At 37.8% G+C, this 13,674-nt stretch overlaps 1 protein-coding gene across 1 annotated transcript in view; it reads left to right on the top strand.

Annotated features, from left to right (window-relative positions):
* The window catches only part of slc2a15a (solute carrier family 2 member 15a), a 25,772-nt gene extending 12,672 nt beyond the window's left edge, over positions 1 to 13,100 (top strand). The window contains exons 3-12 of the mRNA XM_014005053.1: positions 189 to 349; positions 1,010 to 1,134; positions 2,783 to 2,928; positions 4,511 to 4,643; positions 4,834 to 5,021; positions 7,246 to 7,356; positions 7,749 to 7,850; positions 8,487 to 8,562; positions 10,001 to 10,128; positions 12,330 to 13,100. Of these exons, the coding sequence (XP_013860507.1) occupies positions 189 to 349; positions 1,010 to 1,134; positions 2,783 to 2,928; positions 4,511 to 4,643; positions 4,834 to 5,021; positions 7,246 to 7,356; positions 7,749 to 7,850; positions 8,487 to 8,562; positions 10,001 to 10,128; positions 12,330 to 12,584 (1,425 nt within the window). The 3' untranslated portion in view covers positions 12,585 to 13,100. The remainder of the gene's footprint in view (positions 1 to 188; positions 350 to 1,009; positions 1,135 to 2,782; positions 2,929 to 4,510; positions 4,644 to 4,833; positions 5,022 to 7,245; positions 7,357 to 7,748; positions 7,851 to 8,486; positions 8,563 to 10,000; positions 10,129 to 12,329) is intronic.
* Positions 13,101 to 13,674: the final 574 nt, after the last annotated feature.

Below are 13,674 nucleotides of genomic sequence, written 5' to 3'. Positions count from 1 at the left end.
GGTGAAGATTTATTTGGAGATTAGGTAAATAATTAATTTAATTATTAATTAATTGCTATTTTTAGCCAATTTTTTGTTTGTTTTTCCACAATAAAATAATAAATGCATTCATTGATGGTTTGAAAATAATTACTATTGTTTTGCTCCAAAATTGACCTCAGTTATTTCCACTCTGTTTTTGCCAAAAGTACATAAAGGACTTCTACAACAAGACGGTGGTGAGTCGAAATGGAACTGGACTCAGTGGGGAGACTTTGACCCTCATGTACTCTCTGACCGTTTCTGTCTTTGCAATTGGAGGGCTGCTGGGTTCTCTGGTTGTGGGCATGCTGGTCACTCGTTTTGGCAGGTAAAGTGTGTTTAAGGAGCATTTACTTTCAAAACAGGTCATGTTGAAAACTGTTTAAATGTGTATTCATATTTCTACCTTTTTTTTTTCCTGGATAGAGTTACAGAAACTGTAGAATCTAAAAGCATTCAGTTAATATGTTTTTTAAAATTTCAAAAATTGAAATTGTGTGACAGGGAGAAAGTCTTAAAAAGTTACTATGCTTGCATAATAAATAAGATTTTAAAAAAAACACCCCACACAAATCCTTTTTGCCCTCTAGGGTACATTTCTTATACATTTGCAGCTTTGTCAAGTTCTGTCCGAAATTCTAAAATTGTGCCAATCTACAAAAACAGGAAAGCTAGTAAATACGGTAATATAAATGAACAAACTTAAAGTTTAGAGACATGATGCTTCCATTGTTTAGAAAAAATATATTTTTCTATTATTTTGCAGATCTTCAGTCAACATTTAAATGCAGAAATGATTTAAATCAGTGTCAAAGCTCATGACCATTCTACAAGTTGCATGAGTGTTTATTGGGACTTTTAACAGAATATCAATGAAATATTTTAGGGGATAAGATCACATTTCAGTACAGTTGTTGCTGTCTAATAAACCATCAGCTCATACATAGCATGTATTCTGTCTAACCTGAATGATTGTCTACACTTTCAGGAAGGGCACAGTGGTAAACACATCTGTCCTGGTGTTTGTCGCTGGCTCACTCATGGGGTTCAGTAGGATTTGTGGCTCTCCTGAGATGGTTATCTTGGGTCGCTTCATTACAGGAATTCACTCAGGTATGCTCCCCACACAACTTTAGGCCTTGTCACACTATAATGTTTTAGACAACTTGTGCTGCCTTGGAAAAATGTCAGACAAAAACTCTACGTCAGGGTTATTCAACTACATCTGCCATGGTGGTCAAAGCCAACAGCTCGGGGGGTCAAACAGAATAAATGTTATTATCTTTCAATGAATCAAAACATTTTACATTTACAAATTGCTTAAAATGCATTTTTACATTAAATTAAGTTTAAAAAGCTTTTCAAATAAATTCATTGGTGGGCCAGACAGAGGTCACCTGTAGGCCAGATGTGGCCCATGAGTCGTCAGTTGAATAGTCCTGCCCTATGTTGAAGATGGAACAAAAAAATCTACTGGAAGCCTCTTTTTGTGAGGATGTGTTGTATGTTGTCTTGTATTACATCTCCCTCTTGTGTTCTCTCTGTCATTACTCTCATCTCACCTCAGTCTGTCAGTTTCTCATGTAATCATGCTCACCTGTCACTCTTAATCAGGATTTTCCTCTGCTGTTGTTCATCTCCTCATTTCCTGTGTTTGTAGATATTCTGGTTCAGAGCTCCACATTCTTGCAAGTTCATTGTTTGGTCTTACCTTCTCTTGGGTGTTCCTCATTGTTTCTCCCATGTCTCCTGAGTTTTTGTTTTTTGCTGCCACGTCAGCTTTTTGTTTTATTTAATGAATCAGTTTTATTGAAGTTCCTCACCTCCGTCTGGATTTGGGTTCATTCCTTCACCTCATCCCAACACTTTTGGATGTATACATACTATAATGCTAACAAGCTGATCAAATAATTTATGAGTAATTTACAAAGATACATAAAGTACTTAATATAAATAACTGAGTAAAAGTAAAAATACCATAACAGAAAATGACATTGGTTAAAAGTCATAAAACTGCTCACATTATTTGGAAAGTCAAAAAAAAGTACTTTTACCCACATTCTAAGAAGTGAAGTGTTGAATTTACTTTACTGAGATGAGTAAACTGAGCAATTTACAAATTTTATTTTATGGAAATGGTGTAAACTGTTTTGCATTTACTTAACTCTGTATAGTGGAACCAGTTGACACAACTTGGTTAAGCAAATTTAACGCTTTATTTTTTAGAGTGCATAAACAACTTTCATGTGTTTGGTCATATACAGTATTAATTGTAAAAAAAATAAAGTAAAAAAGTAAAAGCATAATTTTCACGATTTGTATGTTAAAAAATAAAAGTCAAAGTTACGATTTAAAAAAACTTCTTGGTGAAATTGCAAATGCTCAACAAACTTAAATGATTTAATAAAGTAAATGTACTTAATTACTATACATCTCTGGTATTTTATGTTAATAAGTCAGCATAAGTTGTCTAAAACGCTGTTATGTGACAGGAGCTTGTTTTTCTGCATCATTGTGAGACAAGGCAGGGCTTATTTTGACAAAATGAACAACTAACCTATTTTAAATTTATTTTTAAAAGACAACACAAGATGGTACGAATAAAACATGAAAAATTACCATTAAAAACTAAAACCAACTTTATAAATGCCCTCTTCTGAAGGATGTAAGAACTTTTCAAAACTATTAAAGAAAGCAACTTGTAAAAAAACTTTTTATTTACAAATAGGTCAAACTAATTTCTACACTCGTGTCCCTGCAGGTATCTCTTTAAGTGTGGTACCGATGTACCTCGGTGAAATAGCACCAAAAAACCTGAGAGGATTCCTGGGTTTAGTTCCGAGTATCTTTATTGGCACAGGAGTCTTTACTGCTCAGATCCTCGGTCTCCAAGAGCTCCTGGGAAAGGTAAATAAATATATCTTGTCTGTAAAATCAGATTTTGGAAAGTTGCACATTTCAGGGAGATTTAAGTCATAAACATGAAACATTCCCAAATTTATTGCTTTATGCTTCTAAAGTAAACAGTGATAAATCTGTTTTATTAAAACAGAGCTTGTGATCAAAAAGAAAAAACGTAAGTAGGTCCTCTGGACAGGTTCTTCTTTAATGAAACATAATCAAAAGATCCAGTCCCTCAGAACAAACCAAGTAATGTTGTGTATGCTGTTAAGTGCCAGGAGGACTGTGACCTGTGTTATACATTGATTGATTGATTGATTGATTGATTGATTGATTGATTGATTGATTGATTGATTGATTGATTGATTGACTGACTGATTGATTGATTGATGGTGCCTTTATTGTCATTGTACGGAGCACAATGAAATTACATTTAAGAACACCTATTCAAGAAGACACACGCAACAAAAACATCAGGGAAACAAAACAGCCACTGCTCAAAAGAATGACCCAGCACAGAAGAAAAACATCATCAGGCAAGGACTCTGCATTTTACACTCATTTACAAGCCAGCGGTCACTCTTTCAGTTATATATTGCCAAATGCAAATGTACGCACCTTACTACGTATCTTTTTTTATGTAAACTACCTCAAACTCGATCTTGATCTGGATTCTACCTCACTCTATTTCTACTTTGTTATTTTTTATTACTATATTTTTTACGTTTTGTTTTTATATGCCAAACACTTTACTTTGTTTAATTTAGTATTTTGAACTTTATGTTGCTGTATAATTTGTCAAGCTGTTTATGTTGTGTGCTGATATGAATAGTAATTTTGTTCTACAATGCATCCCTGATGTTGTGTTTGAATGACAATAAAGATAATCTGAATCTGAAGGTGTTCTCATCCTTGATAGAGAGGAACGCTGGTTTGAGAGAGGTGTAAAGGAAGCCATCTTTGTGAAGAAATACCGTCCACCATTAAACAGAGGTGGAGGCCTTTGTGTCCAGTTGTCCTCCTACAATGCTGTTATTGCAAGTATGACTCAGCCCCCTGTGAGCAAAAGGTCCCCAATGATACCCAACACAAAAAAGGAAAGAGAGACAAAAACAAGGGGATGTCGAGCCCCGCTTGCACTCACTACATACACATAACATGACACCAAATAACCACAGCTGAAGCATCCAAACAATAAGTCAGGTGACGGGGCACATGACCCTCTATGAACAGAAGAGCTAATCAAGCCTATTGTTAAGCGATGGCCCTCTTTTGCATGTGACCAACCTGTTTGTCCACCATGTGGAGGCAGGGCTTATAAGGCTGAGTTCACCTGAAACTCCTCAGACTGAAGAAGTCTCTTGGAGGAGAGACAAAGTTTAATCAATGAAGAACCTGTCCAGAGGATCTACTTAATTTTTTTTTCTTTTTGATTTTTCTACCTGGATTGCTGAGATGCATCAGAGCTTGTGATCAACATTCAGGATTGTGGTTGATCGTACACTGACTTCAGAAAGTAATCAGACCCCTTTACGTTTAGCAGCTTTGTCAAATTAATTTAAATTAAGTTGTGCTGCAACTATTACAGGAGGAATACTGGCCTATATTTCTCTCAGTGGTGGTGGTACCTACTTTCATCCAGTTGCTGTTTTTGCCATGGTTTCCAGAGAGCCCCAGGTACTTGCTGATTGAGAAGAATAACGTCCACGCCACAATCACAGGTGGGTGTCGTGGTACTGCTACTCCAAATCAAGAAGAAGTTTTTAACCATGGTTAAATCTGCATTAATACGTTGCACCACAGGATGAATGGAATTACATGTTTTGATTTTTATTGAAGCTGAAAGACATCAACTTGTGTCGACTTTTCTCCCTGTGATGTGATGGAGTATATTTTGTCCCTTCTCCTCAGCCCTGAAGCAGTACAGAGCCAAGTGTAACATCCAGGCCGAAATAGAGGAGATGCAGGAGGAGCAACGCTCCCTGTGTTCCGTAGAAACACTGTCAGTGTGGAACCTGCTGCTGGATGATACAGTCCGCTGGCAGGTGCTGAGCGTCGTGGTCATCAACATTGGCATGCAGCTGTCTGGTATTGATGCTGTAAGTATTCTTAACAATACACTGAACTAAATATTTCTAAGAATTTTAGCTTTTACTTGGGTTTTTATGTGTCAAAAACATGCTGCATTTGAAATTGCACAGATGTTTCCCTTTTTCCCGCTTCTTGTCATCATGGCACTTTATGGTCCCGACTGCTGCAGTACTTGGTAAATGGTAAATAGACTGTTGTTATATAGCACCTTTCTATCCAACCAGGATACTCAAAGTGCTTTTTATAATCTGTGTCCTCATTGACTCATTCACACACATATTCACACAGCACTCTGTCTCTCTACAAACCTAATCTAGATAAATCATTCTATGGAGACTATGTGATTTACTGATGATGAGACACACATCAGAGGCAGCAGGAGTTCAACGTCTTGCCCAGAGACATTTTGACAGTGGTGTAATCCAACCTCCAACTCTCTCATTGGAAGACGACTACCCTAACCACTCAGCCACAGCTGCCCCAGTGACACAGGCCTCATTCTAGCAGTGCCTCTAATCTAGATAAGAGTTTTAATCCTTTTTTGAGAGCAAATCTGCTCCTGTTCCTAACAACCTTCCGAATCCTTACAAAAGTTGTGATGTTTTCTGCTACTTATTGAATTATTTAAAGTCAAATATTTCAATTCAATATATTTCATCTGAGTTAAAAATCCAAATTAAAAAAATACAATTTAAATAAATTATTATCAATTCTAGTTTTGTCTTGGTTCAAAAACATTAAGCCCAAAATACTTATATATTCTGCACAATATCCATCCATCCATCCATCCATCCATCCATCCATCCATCCATCCATCCATCCATCCATCCATCCATCCATCCAAGATGGAAACCCAAACATCCCTCTCCCAGCAACACACTCCAGCTGCTCTTGGGGAATTCCAACATTTTCCAGACCAGAAGAGATGTTTAATCCCTCCAATTTGCCCTGAGGATCTGCCTGGGAAACCTCCAGAGGGTGGTTCTCAAGTGGCTTCCTGATTACATGCCTGAACCAACACTGCATCTTTTGATGCAGAAGAGCAGCCGTTCTAACTCGGGCTCCCCCAGTACAACATTGGTACTCAATCATTCTGACATTGGACCCAGCCAGCCTACAAAGTTCATTGCAACCGTTGAAATCCTGGATCTTGCTCTTTCAGCCTTGCATATTTCAAGAGGCTAGAGTTGGAACACATAAATGGAGAACTTTGCGTTCTTATTAACCATGACAGACTGAGGCATTGCACTCATGACCACAGATGAAGGCCTGATCTGTATCAATACCAAGATGAGTATCTGCACTGAATCCATAGCAGGATGGGCTTGATTCCTCTGTTTACACTTTATTTGCTGTACTGACTCATTTTTCACAAATAAATTGAAAAAAGTAGTTTGGAGTTTCTCATTAGTCCTCCACATCATGCCCATGTGCTATGCAAGTTATTTTGAGTTGTTATATTTATATTTTTGCTACATTGTTGCTTTTTTGTTTTCATTTTGCACCAGTAATTTTCTTAAACAATTCTGTGTAGTAGAAATCTTTTTTTTATCACAATCAACTAACTAAAGACAAAATCACATATTTAGTCAATGAACATGACAAGTGTTGGTTTCAGAATACACTAGCCCTGTATTGACTTGGTATTAGATTGATACCAAAATTCCTAGTATCACCCATTCTGTCCCAGGCTCCACCCTATCCTTATTTATAAAAAAAAAATACTTACTGTAGATCAGAGGTTCTCAAACTGGGGTCCCAGGACCTCCAGGGGTCCGCAAACAGTGTCTTGGGCATCCTCAAAAAATTTAAATAAATTGTTAATTTGGTTTTAATTTTAAAAAATGCATACAGGGAATAATGAACTAGTAAAACAAACAAACTAAAGCAAACAAAAAATATATTACATGGCATTTAGGGGTTAAAATAACAGTAAATTATTTTTGAATTAACTGCATGGGGTTTATGAGGGGGTCCCTGGAATTTTTTCACCATTGTAAGGGGTCTCTAGACCCAAAAAGTTTGAAAACCCCTGCTGTAGATACATGAACTGCTCTGCTTAAGGCAGAAACTCACATAAAACTAAAACCATGACTAATAACAGTCATGGTCTTAGACTCAAAAAAGTCTGGAGACCAGTAATTGTACCATCCAGCAGGTTCCTGAGCTTTGATGAACAGGACTGAGACTGCAGACTTTTGAGTAATCTTTATGTTCTTATTTGCTCAACAGATCTGGTTTTATACAAATGACATATTTGAGAATGCGGGCATCCCAGCTCCAGAGATCCAGTACACCACAGCTGGAACAGGAGTTATAGAGATCATTGCTGGACTAATTGGGGTAACATATGATGAGACACTTGCTGATATTCTGTTTCACTGTTGGTTTTATATTTTTTAGAATGGATTGTTGAGTCCAGATTTGCATATGAACATAAAATAGGAATGCTTTATTTGCAACTGTAATTATCATCTACAGTATTAATTTATTGGAAATAGTTCTTAGTTGTTAAATGGTAAATGTTTAACTCACTCTAGGTCCAGGTCTGTGCTGTTTATCCTTGACAATGATAGAAAGGTTAAAAGAAAAATAAAAAAACTTGGTTTTTAGAAGTTGAGTTGGTCTTTATTTATTAGCTAAACTAATCTTGCTATGGTTTGTGTTTTTCATTTTCCATTGCACAGAGCGTGTTCAGTTATCAATGTCTAACATGACTTCTTTACCTCTTTCAGTGTTTCACCATAGAGAAGCTTGGCAGGAGGCATCTCATGATTGGGGGGTTTACAATGATGGGCATCTGCAGCGCCGGAATCACATTAGCACTAATTTTACAGGTGTGTGTATGTGTGCGGGTGGGTATTCCCTACTATGTGGGGACTTGGCGTACACACCTACTTGTGGGGACCAAGTGGGACCCTAAGCCTAGTCCTTACAGAAGAAATGCCATTAACGGGTTAGGGGTAGGGTTTAGGACCAAGTTGTGAATTGAGTTTAGGTTAGATTTAGGGTCAGGTATGTACCTGTGAGGTTAGGTGTAAGGGGTCAGAGTGAGGCTGTAGAAATGAATGAAAGACAATGCAATGTCCCCATAAAGATTTTAGAACTGTACTTGTACGCACAACATACAGAGGACTACTTTCACAGTATTTACCAACAAAGTGAAGTATATTTTGGAAAGTGAAGACCTTTTTCTAATGTCTTTTTTCTCCTTTTTAAAAAACATTTTATCTTTGCACCTATAAAAGTATAAAATGTACAAATGAGATATAGAAGATGTGTGTTTCTGCATACAGGATCAAAATAACTTTAATTATACATAATGAACAGGTGACCTCTTGTGTTTGTAAGAAAAACTGCAAGTAAATTATTAAAAGGTTTTATTAATGTGATGGTGGAACTAAACATGTTTATATTTGCACATATAGATTTTGTAGCTTACTATCAGTTTTTATACTTTATTTTCCCCACAGACGCAGTTAGTATTCATGCGTTATGTCAGTGTTTGCTGTGTGGTGGGCATCATTGCTGGCTTCTGTATTGGTCCAGGTGAGTTACTCAACTGCATGTCAAATAGCTTCATTTGTTAAAAAAATAAACAAATTTCAAATTTATACTGTATTTCAGCTTTGATGCTCAGACCCCATCTGCTTATATTTTAAATAATGTGATCTGACAGAACTGTTAAATAAAACAATTGTACAAGTTCATTTTTATTACATTTAGCTTTAAAGCTAAAGAGAAAAATGTTGAAAATTTGTTAGAAAAATGCAATTGTGAGCTGAGAGCATAAAAATATTAGATCTTCTCTGCTAATGCAATAATTTTATTGCTATAAATTGATTTGGTGTAATTAAATTAGATCATTGAAGTCAGAAGAAACAAGACATATTGGCAACTTATTCATTTCATAAACTGGGCCTGAAGAGAATATGGAAGACAGCCTGGCACCTCTTCCTCATGCTGGTCACACACAGCTGTGGGATGACTTCCTATCCTTCAACCAGCAGTTGTCACAAGTCAGCCAGAGTGGTTGTGTTGGTCAGTCTGGAACAAACAGCATGCCCACGATGAACTCACAGGTGTGCAATGAGGTGGAGGTCAAGACTATTGCAGGCAGGCCATTCTATCCTCTCAACTCCCAAAATCTGGAGATATATGTCTTATATGAAGAATAGAGTTTATTCTCAGACTATAGAGATATAGTATTGTTCCTGATTGTATGCGGTTGAGTTTAGTGCCCTCAGGATTCCATCTCTGCTATTTGCAGATGATGTGGTTCTGTTGGCATCATTGTGGTGTGATTTTCAGCTTTCACTGGATTGGTTTGAAACCAATTGTGAAGCGGCTGATGTGAGGATCAGCACCTCCAAATCTGAGGCCACGGTCCTGGATTAGACGTCAACACTCAATCCACTAGAGGGAGCTGACGGACTGTAGACAGGGACAGGAACTGATAAATGACCCAAATCCTAGGTTTGGGAAAGCTCTCATCTCCCTGACAAGGAAACCTTTAAGTACACTAGTTGGAGTCTTAACTGGGCACAACCTGCACCACAAAATGGTGATGGGGCTCCATAACAATGTTATGTATGATGCCTGTGGCATTGAATTAGAGACCTCTTTGCACTAAGCAAAGCAGAATTCTTGGGGACCCCTTTAAGGAGGTTCCCAAGAATTTGCAAATGTTTGAATAAAGACCAGAGTATTTTTGGGGAGAGCAATAGGCCCACTTACAAGACCCCAAATCAAATGGGTTCTTTATCCATCCCCACTCACCAAATCAAAATCATGGCAAAAATTCTGAGAAGAAAACTTAAATTAGAGTAAACATAAGGAGGGGAAATTAAACAGTATGATAATAACCATATTTTACATAAATAAATCACAGTTTTAACATTACAAATTAAACTAACACAAGTCAATTACATGCAAACAAATAAAGAATATATTTTGAAGGATTTTATATGTTTTGTTTTGTTTCCAGCGGGTGTTCCGTTCCTGATTACAGCAGAACTGTTCAAACAGTCCCATCGTCCAGCTGCTTATATCATAGGAGGCTCACTCAACTGGCTGTCTAACTTTACTGTGGGCTTCGTGTTCCCCTTCTTACAGGTGAGAGCTACACTGTCCTGCACCTCTGACACTAACGAGACCAACAGGGACTTTACAAAACTCCTGAGATAAGAGCTGATTGTTAGTAACTGATTGGTTTGGTTCAAATCATCCATCTTATTTCTTAAACTTTTTTAAATGTATTTTTTGATGTGCTTTAGTGTCAAATCCTGAAAACAGCAAAAACAGGAGTGTTAAAATTTCAGTGTTAAACTTTTGGGTGTTGATTTAACACCCCCTAGTCTTATTTTAACACTTTCTAAGTAAACTTGACACCCAGTGTTGGTATTAATTCACAGTGTTGATTTCCTCAGTGTTGTCTCAACACTGGACAGTGTTAAATAAGCTCCGCCCACAGTTAAGTTTTACATAACACAACAGTGTTGTTATACACTCACCGGCCACTTTATTAGGTACACCACGCTAGTAACGGTTTTGTGGTCATAAAGGGATGGACATGGTCAGCAACAATACTCAGGTAGGCTGTGGCGTTGCAACGATGCTCAATTGGTACCAAGGGGCCCAAAGAGTGACAAGAAAAGATTCCCCACACCATGACACCACCACCACCAGCCTGAATCGTTGATACAAGGCAGGATGGATCCATGCTTTCATGTTGTTGACGCCAAATTCTGACCCTACCATCCAAATGTCGCAGCAGAAATCGAGACTCATCAGACCAGGCAACGTTTTTCCAATCTTCTCTTGTCCAATTTCGATGAGCTTGTGCAAATTGTAGCCTCAGTTTCCTGTTCTTAGCTGAAAGGAGTGGCACCCGGTGTGGTCTTCTGCTGCTGAAGCCCATCTGCCTCAAAGTTTGACGTACTGTGTGTTCAGAGATGCTCTTCTGCCTACCTCGGTTGTAACGGGTGGTTATTTGAGTCACTGTTGCCTTTCTATCAGCTCAAACCAGTCTGCCCATTCTCCTCTGACCTCTGGCATCAACAAGGCATTTCCGCCCACAGGACTGCCGCTCACTGGATGTTTTTGCTTTTTCGGACCATTCTCTGTAAACCCTAGAGATGGTTGTGCGTGAAAATCCCAGTAGATCAGCAGTTTCTGAAATACTCAGACCAGCCCTTCTGGCACCAACAACCATGCCACGTTCAAAGGCACTCAAATCACCTTTCTTCCCCATACTGATGCTCGGTTTGAACTGCAGGAGATTGTCTTGACCATGTCTATATGCCTAAATGCACTGAGTTGCCGCCATGTGATTGGCTGATTAGAAATTAAGTGTTAACGAGCAATTGGACAGGTGTACCTAATAAAGTGGCCGGTGAGTGTATAACACCATGCAGTGTTGAAAGCAGTAAGCCCCGCCCTCTTCCACCTCATGTCAGACAGGCCAGCATTTACCCAGCATTCCTTGCTGAGAAATCTTGCAGAAATGATGGTTTTACATATTTATGACTCATAAAGAAGTCCATCAGAGTAAAAATTAGTTGTTCTGGTTAGTTTTCTTGTTCAGGTTGATCAAGTTGTTCAACTTTAAGTTTATGTTACTGGCCAAAAATCGACACCATGAGTGAAAGGTACTTCCTGGTGTGTGAAGGGTGACTTCATTAAGCTTTAATGCTAACTACTGAGCGGTGTTAATGCAGCATCACAAAGAGTTTGATATTAACTTTGGGTGTTAAATTTACACTCTCCAATATATGGTGTATTGACACCTTGTGGTGTCTGTTAACCTTTATAACACCACAATTTCCTTTGTTAGTAATAATACACTGGTGTTACTTTTAACACTTTCTGTTGACACTGTTGAAATGTTAAAATGACACCCAGTGTTTTTGAATATTTAACACTGGCAGGTGTTACTTTTAACACTTTATTTTAACACTAAAACTATTTTTATGTTAACGTGACACCAAATATTGTTGAATATTAAACACTGGTTGGTATTAAATTAACAAAAAAATGAGTGTTAAATTTTAACACTTTCATAAATGTTATTTTAACACCAGCGAGTGTGGACACATATAGACACTTTTTTGGTGTTGAAGTTAACACTGTGGGTGTTAAATTAACACTGGCATTTTTGCTGTACTAGCTGTGTTAGTATATTTTTTGTACATTTGTGCCATATACAAAATGTTGTCAGTCTGAGTTACTGAGGGTATATAACTAACTTATGTTTCAACCATTTTCTGTCTTTTCTTCTGTCTTGCCTTTACTCATATGCCACATCCAACCTTTAGATGTCTGCTGGATCGTACTGCTACTTGGTCTTTGCCACGGTTTGTTTTTCCGTGGCCATCTACGTCCATTTTGTGATCCCAGAGACCAAGAACAAAACATTCATGGAGATCAGCCGGCTGTTCTCCAAAAAGGAGGCAGTTCTGGAGACCCAGGGTCTGATCCACACGGACCAGCTGAAGCTGAAGAAGATGAATGGCTACGGAGGTTTGGAACATGCTTCACTGGAGTTTGACAGCTCCACTTCTGTGCCTTAACTGGGATTTTAAGAGAATTACGTATGTACACCAAAGAACACCTCATCCATACTAGTGGCTTCTAGCTGGGTGAAGCTGGACGTTCCACTTCAATAATCAGGTTCAAAAGATGACTTACTAAGTAGTGATACTATTTTATTTACTGCAACTTATTATTAACTTAATGTTTATGGTGCCTTTGTTTCTAAGTGTTAACACCTTTAAGTTTAGCCCAAATCCTCTAACCTTCTCAGCAGTAAACTTTGAATCTGTAAGGCGTGGTTTTATGATACCTTTAAAACAAAATTGTAAAATATTTTGTACAATACATTTGAATGTCTAAGAAACCCTGTAATCGTCACCTTTTATAACTGTTCAGTTTTCACAGTAATTCTGTTTTGTTTAAACTACACTGCAAAACATTCTAAAACATTGTAAAAACATAAAACAATATCATTTGTTTAAATGCATGGATGTCTGCACAAGTCTTTGTAAACTGTTCAAACTACCTAAATATATATTGTGGTCACAATGTTATTTGAGTGTTTAAGTGAATTGTTTTTATTTTTTTTTCTAACAGGAAACTTTATCAATGTCAGAAATCTCTCAAAAACAAGGTTTTTTCAGTCCACAGGGTGGGATTTAAAGTGCCCAGGGGATCCTGTATTTTACTGATGATTGATGCCACTGTGTTGTGGACAAGAAGTGATGACAAAGAGGAGTGGCATCATGTAAACAGCACTACAACAGCTGACAACACAGACAGTAGGGAAGAGTCGGATATTTTTCTTTAGATTATTATGAGCCCCGCACGTGAAGCGTAAGCGGGAGTCATATTGTTTTCGTGCATTCTTTTTTTTCACTGATTTTTGGTCAACCGTAGCACAAAAATGGCTGCACCAGTCAACATGAAATTTGGCAGGACTGTAGATGATTGACCTACACTGCGCCAGTCAACAGTTTTACGATAGACCCCATACTTCAGGAGTAGGCTCCTTCCAAAGAGGGGGTGTCTGGACATGCAAAAATGTTTTTATCTCAGAAACTGTTCAACATAGGAGCTTCAGATTTCTTTTGTTGTTTAGCTCTGATGAAGCTCTATCCATCAGGC

This window comes from Austrofundulus limnaeus, unplaced genomic scaffold (assembly GCF_001266775.1).
Source record: "Austrofundulus limnaeus strain Quisiro unplaced genomic scaffold, Austrofundulus_limnaeus-1.0 Scaffold28, whole genome shotgun sequence".
NCBI lineage: Eukaryota > Metazoa > Chordata > Actinopteri > Cyprinodontiformes > Rivulidae > Austrofundulus > Austrofundulus limnaeus.
The sequence above is the reverse complement of the archived record's forward strand: the minus strand, read 5'-3'. Positions and strand labels throughout refer to the sequence as shown.